General features: G+C 43.3%; 1 protein-coding gene across 3 annotated transcripts in view; it reads left to right on the forward strand.

Annotated features, from left to right (window-relative positions):
- LOC125454813 (uncharacterized) overlaps positions 1-17,996 on the forward strand; it is a 71,612-nt gene that overhangs the window by 15,815 nt on the left and 37,801 nt on the right. For all 3 annotated transcript variants that reach the window (XM_059648316.1, XM_059648317.1, XM_059648318.1), the window contains 3 exons: positions 3,200-3,366; positions 9,169-9,254; positions 13,249-13,329. In XM_059648316.1, coding sequence (XP_059504299.1) covers positions 3,200-3,366; positions 9,169-9,254; positions 13,249-13,329 — 334 coding nt within the window. The remainder of the gene's footprint in view (positions 1-3,199; positions 3,367-9,168; positions 9,255-13,248; positions 13,330-17,996) is intronic.

Consider the following 17,996-nt stretch of genomic DNA (forward strand, 5'->3'; position numbering starts at 1 on the left):
CTTGGATGTTGTGGGAGGCTTGGGAAGAAATTGCAGAGGCCCTTGCAGAGATTTTTGCTTCATTGTTAGCCACTGGTGAAGATCCAGGAGACTAGAGGGTGGCTAATGTTGTTCCATTGTTTAAAAAAGGTAGCAAAGACAAGCCAGGGAACTACAGGCCAGTAAGCCTGACATCAGTGATAGGAAAGTTTTTGGAGAGGACACCAAGGGACCGGATCAACCAACATTTGGATAGTCAGCATGGGCTTGTGTGTGGGAAGTCATGCCTGACAAATCTCTTGGAGTTTTTTGAAGAGGTAACCAAGAGGATGGATGAGGATAGGCAGTGAATATTGCCTATATGGACTTTAGTAAGACTCTTGACAAGGTCACACACAGCAGGCTAGTCATGAAAGTTAGGCTGCGTGAGATCTAGGGAGCGCTAGCTAATTAGATTCAAAATTGGCTCAATAGTAGGAAGAAGAGGGCGATGTTTGAAGGTTCTTTCTCGGACTGGAGGTCTGTGACCAGTTGGATGTCACAGGATTGGTTCTGGGACCTTTGTTATTTGTTATTTACGTAAACAATCTGGATGTGAAAGTAGAAGGTATGATTAGTAAGTTTGCAGATGATACAAAATTAGGAGGTGTCATTGGTAGCGAAGATTATCAAAAATAACAGCTGGATCTTGATCAGATGGGGAAATGGGCTGAGGATTAGCAAATTCAATTCAAACAGACAACTGAGAGGTGTTGCACTTTGGAAAGTCAAACCAAGGTAGGACTTATACAGTAACTGGTAAGGCCCAGAGGAGTGTTGTGGAACAGAGGGACCTAGGAGTACAAGAACATAATTCATTGAAAGTGGCAGTGGACAGGCTGGTGAATAAGGTATTTAGCATGCTGGTCTGCATCAGTCGAGGCATTGAGTATAGGAGTTGGGACGTTACGTTATAGTTGTATAAGTCGTTGGCGAGGCCGCACTTGGAGTATTATGCACAGTTTTAGGCATCCTGTTGGAGGAAAGACACAGTTAAACTGGAAAGTGTGCAAAGAAGATTTACGAGGATGTTGCCAGGACTAGTAGGCCTGAGTTAAAGGGAGAGGTAGACCTGGATAGGACTTTATTTCTTGGAACGTAGGATAATGAAGGGTGACATTATTGAGGTGTATAAAATCGTAAAGGGCATAGATAGTTGAATGCTTATTGTCTTTTTCCCGGGGATCGAAAATTGAAAACTTGAGGGCATAGGTTTAAGGTGAGAGGTGATAGATTTAAGAAGAACCTGAGGGCCAATTTCTTCACACAGAGCGTGGTCCATGTACGAAGTGGGCTATCAGAGAAAGTGGTTGAGACAGGTACAACAGCAACATTTAAAAAACATGCGGATAGGTACATGGATGGGAAGAATTTAGAGGGATGTAGACTCAATGCAGGCAATTGCAACTAGGTGATTGGGCACTATGGTCAGCATGGACCAGTTTGGGGCAAAGAAACTGTTTCAATGCTGCATTACTCTATGACTCTAATACAATACTCCAGCTACAGTCTCAGCAATTGCTTCCTATATAATTGAAACAAAACACCTTTTATCCTGTAATCAAATTCTTTTGTAATACAGGCTAGCATACCATTTGTATTCCAAATTGCTTGTTGCAGCTGCATCCTACATTTCAGTGACTAATGAGGAAGGACACCTAGGTCATCAAAAATATGTTGACCAGTAAATCTCTCCTGGGAAATAGGCGTCCATCATATTGCCTTTTAGTAAGGAAGTTAAAATTGGTTTGGTCACCATTCTTTAGTTTAGGAGTGGGATCAGGAATACCCTCCCTCATATTTCCTGAAAAAATCTTCTAAAGCATATCAGACAGACTCTTTGAAATAACAGTCAATCTGTTATTACCCAAGTAGTCAAAATTTAATTGTATCTTTAATTAATTATCAAGGCTTTTAACTTTAGAATTCATCCCTAAATCTCTCTTTCTTTAAAAGTTCCTTAAAACCTATCGGTTTGACCACGCTTTTGGTCTCTATCTTGATTGATTCCTTCTTCTACAGCCTGGTGTCAACATTTTAGAGGAAATGCCCATGTTAACAATCTCAAACGGCTTACAATATTGAAAGTGCTGTATGCATTCAGCTTGTTGTTCATATACAGAACATTGTTTAAAGTGAAATACCTAAATGCACACTGTTTCAATGGAGGCATACCGAATCAAATAACCTGTATTACAGAAATGTAGCAAAAAAAACCTTGGGAAAATTAAGGGCAAGAGATGATGATGCCAAATCTCCTGAAGGCATCTTCCAGGCTTCAGCTGTAATTCCAGTGATAAATCAAAATAGCTCATTAGAATGTGGCCCAGATTCAGAGACTTCAGGCATCATGTCAATTCAATGATATTTTTCATTGGTGATGGATTCTGTGCCCACCCTTCACAAAACAAATGTCTTTAGTCTGGAACCTGGAGTAGTGACCCCAACTTCTCTGATTTACTCATGACAAAGCATTATCTTGGAGCATGATAGATCCAGTGAGATCAGACTTGCCTATCATAACACAAACAAACGTGCCCCCCTGTAACATGACACTTTTTGTTTAAACTTCTTAAATTGCCTTCCTTTACATTGGGTGCTCCCGGGCGATTCATGTATTCTTTGATAGTGTGATGGAGGTGAGGGTAGAGGAAGTTCTGCTGTGAAACTTATTTCAGTTGTGGGCAAGCATTGAGCTTTCTAAACAAATGGGTCATCGAATGTGAAGGTTATCTGCATTGACAAAGAGCATTCCCATCCTCTATGCAACTGAGATCCAATTCTTTGACAACAGGAACTGCAGCAGAATCAATGCTGGAGGGCACCAGCAGATGCTTTCCCACCAGAGCTCTCGAGATCACGTCACGTGGATACTAGAGACCAAATAAAACACCGTTGAAGAATCATATCTAATACATGACTTTGTAATGATTGTTAGCCAGCTTTCTGATCATGCTACTGATTCTTCTATAACGCAATTTATTACTGTTGAAGGTTTCTACTTAATGGGACAGTGCCTGTGTGGTTAAGACTACACTCAGAACAATAAAAACTTGAATTTGAATAGATTATAATGCTGTAATCATACAAGGTGGTGTTCTCACGATACCAATCTACTGTTTACAAGCTGAATTATGATTGTACATCCTTCTAATTACTGTTACTGTTTCTTTTTGCCAAGTGATCCCAAGCACATATTCTCATCATCGTGCATTAAGTTCCTCACTCGAAAGACAAAGTGTGATCCTTTTGATGATACTCCCTTTGATGCACAGTGGTGTGTTTCAGAATATGAGGTGGATAAAAGAATGTCTGCTGCTTCTGTTTACTGTTGCTACAGATATAGAGGTACAACCACCCTTTTGGGAATATTTTACAACATTTTTGAAGGTTCAAATTGAAATATTGTGTTGACTATCTTGAAGGAACCCTTATTCTCTCATTAGCTTAAGTGTATTTACAAAAAAAGGTTCCTCCAATTCTTCAGCTTTAGATATATGTTCATTTTTATTATTTATCTGCACAGAATAAAACAAATTTAAAACAATATCTGTAAAGGTGCTGGCAAAACTTATCAGGCCTGGTAGCATTTGCTGTGAGAGAGATGGAGTTAATGTTTCCAGTGCACTGTGGTTCTTGATTCTGAAGGTTTGAAACATTTGAACTAAAACGTTAACGCTGTTTCTTTCTCAACAGATAATGCCAGAACTACTGAGTCGTTACAGCACTTTCCGTTTTAAGTTTAAATCTCCAGCAGCTACAATATTTTGTTTTTATCTGTAAAGATGCAACATTACTAAGGTCAAAAACTGAAAATAAGAAATTGAAGTAGGTTAGACCTCATCTGCCATTCATAGCTGACCTTTTACCTCAACTTCACTTACCCACCATATCTCCTTATCCTTTGATCCCTGTAATATCCAAGAATCTTTTGACCTCTAACTTGAAAATATCCATCAATTCAATATCTATGGCCTATGGCATAAAAAATTCCAAAGGTTTATTACCCTTTGGAAGAATTTCTATTCATCTTTGACCTATTGTATGGTCAATCCTGAGAGTATGATCCTTAGTTCTAGACTGTAACCAACAGATCCATTCCCTCCTATCAAACCATTTGAGTACTTTTATGGGGAGGGGGGGTAAATTCATTCACATTATACTCAGACTTGCAACAGTTGCCCAGCTGCAGCCAGCTCACAGGTTGCTACCTACTAGGCCTGTGCAACACTTTCTATTAATATGTTTGAAGTGTCCCACTTGTGCCACGTATGTGGTGATCTGCAGAATTGTGTACATTGCTCACCGTGATATTCTTAGCCAATTACAGATGGAATATGTAGTAGCAGACAGCAGAAAATATCTGTAAATGTCTCTAGGTATAAGCTGATTGTCATGCAGTTTCAACACTGGCTAGCTTTGCTCGCAGGGATAATTTTTAATTTTCAGTTAACACAATGTTTGCAAGTGCGTGTCATGTGCTTTTGTTTTATGGCACTTATCCTTAATTAATCTTCCTGCTGATGTTGTAAGAATATACTTATTGTCAAGCACTAAGAAATATTTAATTCAAAGAAAAGGTTAATTATAGTTGCCTGAGGCTTGCCACGTAATGTCAACTCCATATATTGAAAGTCTTTTCAATATCAGTGCCTTTCTCTTTGTCCCGGGGCCTTGGCCAGCATTTTCCTCCTGTTCAGTACATTTGTGAGTTACGTGAGTCTATTTATTGCATTACAAATACCAGTTTTCATTTCCTCCTCAAAGTTACCTCTTATGCTGATGAGCACAATGGCAATGTTAAAATACCCACCTGAAAGGACCAGTGAAATAATTCTGTTTTTCCACATCGTTATTTGAAACCTATTCCATTTTTTTGGCATAATTCCAAGTTAAAGGAATCAAAATAGTTCATCGAAGTGATTTGCCAATTAATGGTGCTGAGTGACTTCATCTTGTGAGGATTCCTCAGCCTTCCTGATATGATATCAGTGGAATGTGGCTGCTTCTGTTGAGTTAAAGTACACGGGGAAGATGTTAACTGGCACTGCAGGGAAAAAATGGAGCAGCTTTATTAGAATCCACCATTACATGAGCCCAGTCCCACATTGATACTGTCAAGTGATCAGTCTAGTAGTTAAAAAGAACATCCTTGCCTTCTGAGCTTTACGAAGGAGCCCCTGCAACTAAGGTTTATTTAAGAAAGAAAATAATAACAACCTGGAATAGGCTGGGGTCAGCTTTACTGCGAAGCAATAAAATATTGGAGCAATTCACCCACTCTTGATAGACACATAGGTTTTAATCACATTGAAATCAATGGCATGAAGCCGCACACCATCCAGGCAATGAAGTTGAAAATTTGCCTCCATTACAGCTAGGTTTGTGTCCCTTTTAAACATAAGGAGTGCCATTTAAGAAACTTAAGATGTTGTCCCTTTTTTTTGGTAGAGATTGAGACTGAAATTGGCTTCCTATAAATATCAATCATTATATAGGAAATAATACACAGCATACTTTATTTCTGGATAAAATAGGCTGTCTTGCCCCAGGTTGAATCTAACTCTTACACACACCTTGTACCCCCACATGGTGGGAATTGGGAATGAAGCCCATTTTGCACTTCTAATTTTACTCTTTGGTGACATCAATGCAGAGCAATTGAGATGAACGGTCATTGGTGTAAAATGTATTCACCCTGTTTATGGTGTGCAGAGATGCTGCCTGATCTGCAGAATCTTTCTAGCTTTTTTATTAATTTCAGATTTTCAGCATCTACAATATTCTGATATTGTGGTCAGTGTAGAGCTAATGTGGTGGAATATGAAATTGTCATGAGACACAACTGTCTTAAGTATATTTTTGAAAAAAAATTATAAAGATTTTCAGCCTATGACTTCAGGTCACCTCAAACATTTTTACAGGCCATAGAACACTGACATAATTTCTTTTGAAGCTTTTGATTCAGGGATAAATACTGGCCAGGACACCACAGATGTGATCTCTTGCCCTTCTTTGAAATTGTGCTGCAGGTTCTTTGAGTCACCATATATGTTTATATGCAGTCTTGTTTTAATATCTCAATCTGAAGGCAATATCTTCCACAGAGCAGCAGTGTCTCAGCTTTGCACTGGAGTATCAGATAAAATTTTCAAGCTCACATCTGTAGAATGGAACATGAACCTATTACCTTTTGAATCAGAGGGACAAGAGTCACTAACTGATCCATGACTTACACATTTATCTCATTTCTATTCCCTTCAGACCAGTTAAGTTAAAACCAGGGCTCGATTACAGAAATATTTCCCACATCAGTTTAAAATTTGGATAGAATGCTCCTGTTAGCATGGTAGATCTTATAAATTATGTGGCTAAATCTATTGGATCAAAACTCTTCTTTACCTTTTGAATTTGGGAATGCTGAAATGTCTGCCAAGTAACCAACAAAGATTATTTTCGTAGCCTTCATGAAATTATCTCCAAGTTCTCTCTCTAGCCTTAAACTTTCATTGGTATCAGAAACTGATAAATGAAAGCAGACTGATTTCGAACTTTATGAAAGAATCAATAATTATTGAAACATAAATCACTGCTATATTTTAATCCTGTTATATATTGATACACGCACATCTTTATAGCAATGTTTTATCTTTACTAATTTTATTTAGTGATGAAGATCATTGCAGATAAATTTCAAATTTCAAGTATGAATAAGAGTAAACTAATGAGCCTTGGTTCAATTAATTACAATACCATCACAGCTGATCTCCAAAGATAGACCATCCAACATCTTATTTTCTGTCTAACAGGAATTCAATTATGTCCTGATAAACATGTAAGCTGTAGGATTGATTACAGGCAGTTTTAAATTCTTACTGTATGCTATGCATAAAAAACCTATGCAATCACATAAATACTGAGGTTGTTTTACTTTCTAATCAACCTGCTCAGGGATATTATAACATCTCTGGACTTGGGACTTGAACATAGGCTTCCCGGCCAGAGGTACGGATATTACTACTGTGCCACAAGAGTCCTATTAAATACTGATATATATGTATTAAATTGATAATTAAAATTTGTTGCATAGGGTATTAATTCATCATGTAGACATGATTTGAATGCTAAGTTGATGTCAACGAACTGCTAAAACTCCAATAAGATCGCTGAAATAAAATGTAAATAACTTTGATGTATTTATAAATGAGTCTTTCCAATGCAATTATAGTTATTATGTTACATTAGCAACTATATTACTGACTATGATGTCAGAAGTGGGAATGTATTGTTGATGACTGCATCATGTTTAGCACCATTCATGATTCCTCAAATACTGGTGCAATATCCAGATGCAGCAAAGATAGTAGGAACTGCCTATGCTGGAGAGTCTGAGACAACAAGGTGTAGAACTGGACAAACACTAAGGTTTTTCTGAAGACGGGTCTAGACCTGAAACGTCAGCTTTCCTGCTCCTCTGATGCTGCTTGGCCTGCTGTGTTCCTCCAGCTCCACACCTTGTTGTCTCCATATGCAGCAATCCTGGACAGTACTCAGGTTTAGGCTGAAAAGTGGCAAATAACATTCACGCTACACATGAGTCAAGCAAGGACCATCTCCAGCAAAAAAAGAATCTACCCATTGCCCCTTGAAATTCAGTGACATTACCAGTGCTTGAATTTCTCACTGTCATCATCTTGGGGTTTAGCATTAACCAGAATCTGAACTGGCATATAAATACGGTGGCTACAAGAGTGGCTGAGAGGCTAGGGACTCTGCAGTAATTAACTCACTACCTGTCTCCCTAGTGTCTTTCCACCATCTGCAAGGTGCAAGTCAGGACTGTGATCCACTTTCCTGGACGAATGCAGTGTCCAATAACAATCAAGAAATTCAATACCATTCAGCCAAAGCAGCCTGCTTGATTGGCACAACATCTGCAAACATTCACTCCCTCCACAGATGCACAGTGGCAGCAATGTACACTATCTACAAGACGCATTGTGGCAACTCAGCTAAGCTCATTTGACAACACCATCCAAACTTGCAACCTCTACTATCTAAAATGCCTACGGCAGCAGATACGTGGCAACAACAACACCTGCAAGTTCCCGTGCAAGATGCACACCTTCCTGCCTTGAAAATATATCACTGTTTCTTTCCTGTTGATGGGTAACAGTGTTGAAACCCCTTTCCTAATAGTACTGTTTGTGCCTCTACATCCAAGGATTGCAGTAGTTCAAAATTGCAGTCCATCACCACCTTTTCCGGGGAAATTAGGGATGGGACAATAAATGCTGGCCTAGCCAGTGACACCTAGATCTCATAAAATTTTGCAAAATGTAAATTCAGATTGTGAAGAATAATCAATATGATAATTGAGGGGGATTGCATATTTAATCTAATTGGTAGCAGGAAAGAAAATCCTACTTCAAATAAAATTAGCTCACAAATCACTTCATTTTAAATTAATTCACATAGTCTTTCTCTCTCCTACAAGATTTCTTCTTCTAATTTGCTGCCCAAACAATACTGAAAGGAGAATGCACATTAGCAAATTTGTTTGATTTGCATCTACTCTTGGACAAATATGCTAAGACAAACCCAGCAGTGAGGCAAACGGAGACAATTTACTGTGGGGTTTGACTTGAATGCTACCTTAGAACTCCTTGGAAAAAGTAATATCTGCAAGATATTCAGTTAGAATGTCAGGCCTTCAGTTAGAATTTGTCTTTCACATAATTCACATTTTTCTCTCATTCCTTTTATTTGATTTCTCATTGCCATGTGCCATTCTCTACCATGCAAGGAGAAAGGACTTTCTGCTGAATCTACTCCAAAAGCAGGTAACAGAATGCCACAGAGTGATTGAATTTTCCCCTTCTTTTTTGGAAGAAAGTATTTATTGTCTTATTTCCCAAAAGCAAAATCAGTTTGAAAAGTTATGAATGTAAATCTGCAATCCTCCATTCAATGACACGTAGCATTGGAGATTCAGGGATAAAATTTATTCTCTTAGTTTTCAATTGAATCTTGTTGCTAAAATGCTGGTTTTCTTTGTGCACATATAAGTTGTCATCACTCTTAGATGTTTAGAGCTTTTATAGTCCTGTGACCAGATACTGTATTCACCATTTTACTTCACTTGTTAAGGTTGTACAAGTACAGTTGAGCTGTCAGATCTTGGAAACCATTCATTGGAGTGTCAGTTTAAGCCACCAGCTGAACTGGATTCAAAGGTCAGTTATTCGAAGAAACTAAATAAGTTCCTAACTTTTTTGCAACTACTGTATGTCAGTTTGACCGTCTGCAGGGAGTCTTAATAAATTATATAGCCTGTGCAATTTGTTTTAAATACATTATCAGGTTGTGGGTATCGCTGATGAGGTCAGCATTTAATGTCCTTGAACTAAATGGATTTGTAGACCATCTCAGAAGGTAGCCAAGAGTCTACCACTGCTTTCAGTTTGAAATCCCAGTTTGGCCAGATCAGATAAGGACAGCAGATTACCTTTCCTAAGTAACATCTTCGTAATTTCTTTGGGTGGAATTTACTGCTTCCCTTTGAAGGCAGGGTGGGATGGGTGGGAGTGATAACTGTATAATTGGGCAGGAGATGCAGTGGTGGATCCCACATGATGCAGCAGGCCTTCCCTAAAAGTGGTAACCCATGACAATCACTGGCTCTCCAGCCAGGAGACAAAACCCCATCGCCTCCAGTAATTACGGGTAACAATCTGGAGAATGAATGGCAAAAGGTCATTAAGTCCAAAATTATTGCTAAATATATAAGGCATATGTGTGAAAGAATTTTTGAGATACTGAGAGTTGTCAAAGTTTATGTTTTGCTACAACAAAATGTGAAGCAGGGGCCATTACCCCTTTTATAAAAAAGAGTTAGCAGCTGTTTAAAATATAGAATAGAATAGAAATTTACTGTCATGTGCACATTTCCATGAAAAATACAGTGAAAGGTTTTATAAGTCACTCTACCACAGCACCTACATCAATGACAGGAGTCATATGTAATGATTAAAGAAAGTAAAACAAAGTTCATCACAGTTCGGTTCATCACGTCACCCGAAATAGGAATATGATGTAAAGACCTGGTACTCAGTTGGGCCAAATTGCTTAGTTCTCTTCTATTACATACAAAAAGTGATTAGAAGCTAGCATGTTGATAGGTGTGAGTTTTATAATTTTATCAGCAAATTGCAAACTGGAGATTTTTATGCAACATTATGAGTTACGCTTTTTTACAGTGTGAAATCATTTTATTATTTGCTCAATTCCAGACATACTGAAGTCTTCTAAACAAAATTTACTTTTTAAATTGGTGTCACTGTTAAGGTCAGCATTTACTAACCTAATTGAAACACACTCCAAAGCTGTATTGGAACTTAAACATTCTGTTGGTAAAATGGCAAGCAGATCCTAGAGCTGAATCGAATATCTTATCTTTCTTGCACTTTCGGACAATGCACAGATGATACATGGAGATTATGGGCAGAATTTTTATCCTCCCTGGTGAGTCATACTGAGAAAGGTGGGAAATTATGGTAAGGATAAAAAAATAGATTCTCCGTATTATGAAAGATTTCCCAATTTTGCCCTCCAGCCATAAATGTTGACTTTAGAATCTTACCATTGAGCAGTGACTATCTTAATTCCATGCATTTGGATCTCATTAGAGCCCCAACTTGTCATCCTTTCCAATTCTCCTCTCCTTCCTTAAGAACTTAAGACAGAGCAGGTACCTGGCAGCTAAGTTCATCAAATGTGTGTCCCAGCTAACATGCAACATTCCAGAATATTCTGTGGCCATTAACTTACTCAGCTCTTTGAACACACAAATCAACACCAGCACAGCATTGGCCTTGCAATGTCATCCTGTCTGCTCTTGGACCAAATCAGACACCACTTCTCCTTCTACACTTTACTTCGGAGCTCAGGGATACCTAAGACTTGTATGTTCCTGCCAGATCTCTGCCTAGAGACACAGGCATCACATATATTTGAACAGGAACCATCTTCTGGCTCGCAACTTGCTTTCTTAGTGCATACTTAATTCAGCATTGGCTTATGGGCAGCCAACCTTTGTGTGGCCCACACTCACTGCCAGCTGCCTCGGGTCTGCCTGCTCCCATCTCACCGTCTCGGGCTGCCTGCTCCCACACTCACTGCCAGAGGGAGAGGCAGGCAGCTTGTGACAGTGGAGTACACTGAACAGTCAATCTACCAGCCATATAGAGAATGGCCATGCTGCTGTACGGCACTGTGCTAGATCAATATCAAACCTGGAGAATATTCAGTGTGGCAAACTTTCTGCATGTGCTTCAAGCAAATCGCTGTGTTTGAAAGTTAGAGGAGAGCAGTCTTTGAAAGGGTGAAGGGAAACTACAGTCAGTCACAGCGTACTGCCACAGTCCTGTCCTCTAGGACAGTATTAAACCTTTCTGCTTTATGCAGTTTTTCACAGCAGATCAACTGCATTGTGACACAGAGTGGACATGTGAGCTGACCATTGTGCACCTCCTGGCCATTAATAGCAGAGTGCTCCCTTGAAAATCTGATACATGGAATGAACCTTGCCCTGAAGAAATGTGTGCAATCATCACCGTTTCTGTGCATTCATTCACAAGGCTTATGTAAGTGTTGGTGTGAATGTGCCAAGCCTTAGCACAAGCCTTGCACATTGTATTTAGCCTCATGTTATCTACATTCAAGTGCAGTGGCTTGGCTATTGTCATTAAAGCAATGGTTCAAGGATCTCCAATACCTGAGGCAATCTGCAGTTGAGGAGTCGGTTGCTTGTGAAAGATGAGTAATGCTTGGGCATCATAACTTATTTCATCCTTGGGATGTCTGAAGAGTTTTCTCATCTCTTACATGGTGTGACTAAACTAGGTCTGACAGGAAAAATTATACTACACCAGACATTTTAACAGTGCAAATGAATACATATTTACAAAGGTTAAAGGTTATTTACAATGGTGTTCCACCTTTTTTATTTGTGTGTCTTCTGCATGTTTCCTTCTTTCTCTGCCTCCCACTATGAACCCTTTCTGCCTTCAGTTTTTCTTCCTCACAGAGAACACCTCACCACCTCTCATGCTCATGAATCATCAGCCTGCTCTTACATCTACTTCCCTTGTACTCAATCCCTCGCTGTATCTTATTAACTAAGCTCATTCCTGAACTCTGCATCTGCATGGAGGGAGCTGCTTTGTAATTGACATTATTAGCTTGGAAGACTTGGACAGTTGTCCCCTAGTGCCTTTGGGTTAGCGTCCTATTGAGAGTCACCTGTCCAGTTGCAGGCTCACCTTACTCAGCTTGAACTGCTGTTTGGCTTTATCACAAACAAGGAGGAGCACCTGTGCTTAGAAGACACACACACACATCTCCCTCTAGGCCTCGTACGTGCAATCGAAGTGCTGGAGTGTCTCCTGTGAGTGAGCAAAAAGTGCTGAATACAGGAGGGATTATTAATGAGAGTCAGAGGAAGAAGGAAACAATATAATGACACACGAGTGGCACAGGTAATGTACCCTTGTGGAGCACAGATCATTGACCTTTTCCTGCACAGTTAGGCATCCTGCTTTTCTCAAGACAGAGCACTGACCCAGGCATCATTTTGTGTCCGAGCTGTCTGGATCTGGTGATGTGGTCTTCGGTGGCAGTCAGCTGAGAAAAAAATGCTGTCATCCTCTCCACTACCCCATTTATCAAATGCCCATGTCCCAGTCAGTGAAGCAGAGAATGAGCTTTCCTTTCTTCTTGGCAATATACTGATTGTCAAGGTTCACACATCACATTGGGAGGGACATTTTCTGGTTTGCAGCCCCTAAAGTGTGTAGATGGGCTTTATATATAGTGCCAGTGGTGTGAAAGCTTGAAGGACCTGGATTAGCAAGTAATTCCATCTCTTAGCCCATGCTATTCCCCAAGAAAGGTGTCCAAAAGCATAGTTGAATGATTAATGAGGTGAAGAGCAGAAAATTGCATGAGACTAATAACTCATGGCAGTACAGACATCATGGGCCACTCAACAAAGCATATTAACTGAAATTCCACCCAACAGTTGTGCAAATGCAGATCACAGATAAAAAAAAGTTGTTTTATGCAATTACATGCACATTAAATTTTCAACTCGGAAATTCCTTCTAATGAAGGGTCCTTCTCGATTTCGATATCATTGAATAATATTTTATAAATTTTGATTTGTTTTAGGATGTGACTGGAACTTCATGGTATCAAACAGAGTTTGGCCTCACAAGCAAACCAAGACACCAATTCAGACACACTGTAGAGGTAGGAAGCAAATACACACAGCAGGGTTTTGAGCATTTTGAGCAATTTTAAAATGAGCCATGTTATAAAAAACATTCAGCAAACAAAAGTGTTGGAGATAAACTGAGTTAAAGTTACTACTGGCAATAATTGTTTGGATGACTTCTCCCTGATTGATTTGGTGTTAATTATGATATTTCTTGGTTCCTTTGCTGGGCCATAGTTTTGCCAAGAACTTGCATCATATCAGTTATGATTTTGTGTGATACATCATCTATCACTGGGTTTAAAGCTTCTCGAATTCAAAGTGTAACAGTGATGATTTTTTACATTCTAGTATATTCAGTTCTCGTTATACTTGAGAAGGTCGTTTTGGGCTTCCAGCTTGACACAGAGCAGCTTGCTGTGCCATTTCAGAGACACCATTTAGTAACATGCTACTAACCACAATTCACAAGCTGCAGTTGGCATTGTTTCATGATGTTTATTACAACTGGACATACCTATCTAGGCTAACGTTGGGTTGGTAAGCTTGTATTAGAAATTGTTTATGTAACTATTTGTAGTTAGCGATGTGGGGCTACAAACGGAAAGCATACACAAGAATATCAGTTGTGTGCAGCTCATATAACTTAGCACAAGCGAGATAGTATTATTTGCTGTGTTTGTTCATACCTATCTACTTAATAGAACGCTTAGCCCACTCAGCATTATGTAACAGAATTTCCAACATTAGGTGGTCACACTAATGGTAGGGCCCTGAGTAATCAAGCCGAGCAGTTCACCAGGATCACCATATGCAGGTTGCAACAGGGTGAGACAAGAGCTGGATCAGTCAAACACTCTCACTGGGGGAAAAAAAGTGCCTTTGCTGCTGATGGGAATGGTGAGCTGATAGACAAAGGACCCCCTAACCCCATGTAACCCACAGGCTCCATTCCATGTACATACTGTAATTAGTTCTTTGTTTATTCTCAATTTCCCCTATTGATGGTCATGACCTGATACCATTGGAACAAAGAATCCTTGCTTTATGATCTTCGGGCCTTCTGTATGTTCAGGTTTTGTGTTACATTTCTGACAGTTTCCACAGCATAGACAAGTCATGGCGGATGATGTTGAAAGGCTCCACTACTTTAAGATTCATTTGAACTCTGGAGATATTGAAAATCCTTCATGTGAAAGTGTCTTTGCTGTCATGCCTTATATCTCACAATAATCTTGGTCTTTCATTTTTAAAAATTATTCTTTTCACAACTAAAATACCCATTGAGATACAGGTACTACATGGAACTGCTGTAAAGTTCCTTTATTCACTGCTTGTTAGTATTAAACATCATTTGGAGAGTAAGAAATTTGTAATTGCACTGCAATGGGCCTGTCACTTACATCAGCATGTACTCCAGGCATAAACGATATGAGAATTCCCACTCATCTTCCTTCTGGCTGAGAATAGAAACTTGACGCTGTGCACTGGTGTGATGGCACATTGGATGTGCCTTGTACATGCATAGTTTGCAACACCCAACTGAAACTTTCAGTACAATTCAAGGCTGCATTTTCACCATGGTTCAATGAATGCTTGGTAATTTAGAATTAGAATTCTAGAATAGGTTTTATTATCACATGTACTCGTGAAAAGTTCATAAGCTGCCACTGACAGCATCATCTTAGGTAAAAATGTACCCAGGCATAGAATCTTACTATAAAGCAGAAGAACAAAGTAAGCAAGCCAAGAAGTTTAACATTACAGCACTTCTTACCAAAGCATACAAAAAGATGAACAACATAGTTAATAGTTGGACATTACAGTCCTGACCTCACATCCTTCACAAAGCTTGACTTCTTCCACTCTCACCTCCGCCTTGGGCTGCCTGCTCCCACACTCACTGCCTTGGGCTGCCTGCTCCCACACTCACTGCCAGCTGCCTCAGGCTGCCTGCTCCCACACTCACTGCCAGCTGCCTCAGGCTGCCTACTTCCACTGTCACCGCCTCAGGTTGCCTGCTTCCACTGTTGCCACCTCGGGCTGCCTGCTTCCACTGTCACTGCCTCGGGCTGCCTGCTCCCACACTCGCCGCCTTGGGCTGCCCGCTTCCACACTCACCGCCTTGGGCTGCCTGCTTCCACTGTCGCCGCCTCGGGCTGCCTGCTCCCACACTCACCGCCTTGGGCTGCCTGCTTCCACACTCACCGCCTTGGGCTGCCTGCTTCCACTGTTGCCACCTCGGGCTGCCTGCTTCCACACTCACTGCCTTGGGCTGCCTGCTTCCACTGTCACGCCTTGGGCTGCCTGCTTCCACTGTCACGCCTCGGACTGCCTGCTTCCACTCTCAACGCCTCGGGCTGCCTGCTTCCACTCTCACCGCCTCGGGCTGGCTGCTTCCACTGTCACTGCCTCAGGTTGCCTGCTCCCACACTCACTGCCAGCTGCCTCAGGCTGCCTGCTCCCACACTCACTGCCAGCTGCCTCAGGCTGCCTACTTCCACTGTCACCGCCTCAGGTTGCCTGCTTCCACTGTTGCCACCTCGGGCTGCCTGCTTCCACACTCACTGCCTTGGGCTGCCTGCTTCCACTGTCGCCGCCTCGGGCTGCCTGCTCCCACACTCACCGCCTTGGGCTGCCTGCTTCCACTGTTGCCACCTCGGGCTGCCTGCTTCCACACTCACTGCCGTGGGCTGCCTGCTTCCACTGTCACGCCTTGGGCTGCCTGCTTCCACTGTCATGCCTCGGGCTGCCTGCTTCCACTCTCAACGCCTCGGGCTGCCTGCTTCCACACTCACCACCTCGGGCTGCCTGCTTCCACACTCACCGCCTTGGGCTGCCTGCTCCCTGACTCGCCACCTTGGGCTGCCTGCTTCCACTGTCACCGCCTCGGGCAGCCTGCGTCCACTGTCACTGCCTCAGGCTGCCTGTTTCCACTGTCACTGCCTCAGGCTGCCTGCTCCCGCGCTCACCGCCTCAGGCTGCCTGCTTCAACACTCACCACCTTGTGCAGCCTGCTTCCACTGTCACTGCCTCAGGCTGCCTGTTTCCACTGTCACTGCCTCAGGCTGCCTGCTCCCACGCTCACCGCCTCAGGCTGCCTGCTTAACACTCACCACCTTGTGCAGCCTCCTTCCACACTCACTGCCTCGGGCTGCCTGCTTCCATTGTCACTGCCTCAGGCTTCCTGCTCCCACACTCACCGCTTCGGGCTACCTGCTTCCACACTCACCGCCTTGGGCTGCCTGCTCCCACACTCGCCGCCTTGTGCTGCCTGCTCCCACACTCACTGCCATCTGCCTCAGGCTGCCTGCTCCCACACTCACTGCCAGCTGCCTCAGGCTGCCTGCTTCAACTGTCGCAGCCTCGGGCTGCCTGCTTCCACACTCACTGCCTTGGGCTGCCTGCTTCCACTGTTCCCGCCTTGGGCTGCCTGCTCCCACACTCGCCACCTTGGGCTGCCCGCTCCCACACTCACTGCCAGCAGTCTCAGGCTGCCTGCTCCCACACTCACTGCCAGCTGCCTCAGGCTGCCTGCTCCCACACTCACTGCCAGCTGCCTCAGGCTGCCTGCTCCCGCACTCACTGCCAGCTGCCTCAGGCTGCCTGCTTCCACTGTCGCTGCATCGGGCTGCCTGCTTCCACTGTCACCGCCTCGGGCTGCCTGCTTCCACACTCACCGCCTTGGGCTGCCTGCTCCCACACTCGCCACCTTGTGCTGCCTGCTCCCACACTCACTGCCATCTGCCTCAGGCTGCCTGCTCCCACACTCACTGCCAGCTGCCTTAGGCTGCCTGCTTCAACTGTCGCAGCCTCGGGCAGCCTGCTTCCACTGTCACTGCCTCAGGCTGCCTGTTTCCACTGTCACTGCCTCAGGCTGCCTGCTCCCACGCTCACCGCCTCAGGCTGCCTGCTTCAACACTCACCACCTCGGGCTGGCTGCTTCCACTGTCACTGCCTCAGGTTGCCTGCTCCCACACTCACTGCCAGCTGCCTCAGGCTGCCTGCTTCAACTGTCGCAGCCTCGGTCAGCCTGCTTCCACTCTCAACGCCTCGGGCTGCCTGCTTCCACTCTCACCGCCTCGGGCTGGCTGCTTCCACTGTCACCGCCTCGGGCTGCCTGCTTCCACACTCACCGCCTTGGGCTGCCTGCTCCCACACTCGCCACCTTGTGCTGCCTGCTCCCACACTCACTGCCATCTGCCTCAGGCTGCCTGCTCCCACACTCACTGCCAGCTGCCTTAGGCTGCCTGCTTCAACTGTCGCAGCCTTGGGCAGCCTGCTTCCACTGTCACTGCCTCAGGCTGCCTGTTTCCACTGTCACTGCCTCAGGCTGCCTGCTCCCACGCTCACCGCCTCAGGCTGCCTGCTTCAACACTCACCACCTCGGGCTGGCTGCTTCCACTGTCACTGCCTCAGGTTGCCTGCTCCCACACTCACTGCCAGCTGCCTCAGGCTGCCTGCTTCAACTGTCGCAGCCTCGGGCAGCCTGCTTCCACTCTCAACGCCTCGGGCTGCCTGCTTCCACTCTCACCGCCTCGGGCTGGCTGCTTCCACTGTCACTGCCTCAGGTTGCCTGCTCCCACACTCACTGCCAGCTGCCTCAGGCTGCCTGCTCCCACACTCACTGCCAGCTGCCTCAGGCTGCCTACTTCCACTGTCACCGCCTCAGGTTGCCTGCTTCCACTGTTGCCACCTTGGG

This window comes from Stegostoma tigrinum, chromosome 9 (assembly GCF_030684315.1).
Source record: "Stegostoma tigrinum isolate sSteTig4 chromosome 9, sSteTig4.hap1, whole genome shotgun sequence".
Classification (NCBI taxonomy): domain Eukaryota; kingdom Metazoa; phylum Chordata; class Chondrichthyes; order Orectolobiformes; family Stegostomatidae; genus Stegostoma; species Stegostoma tigrinum.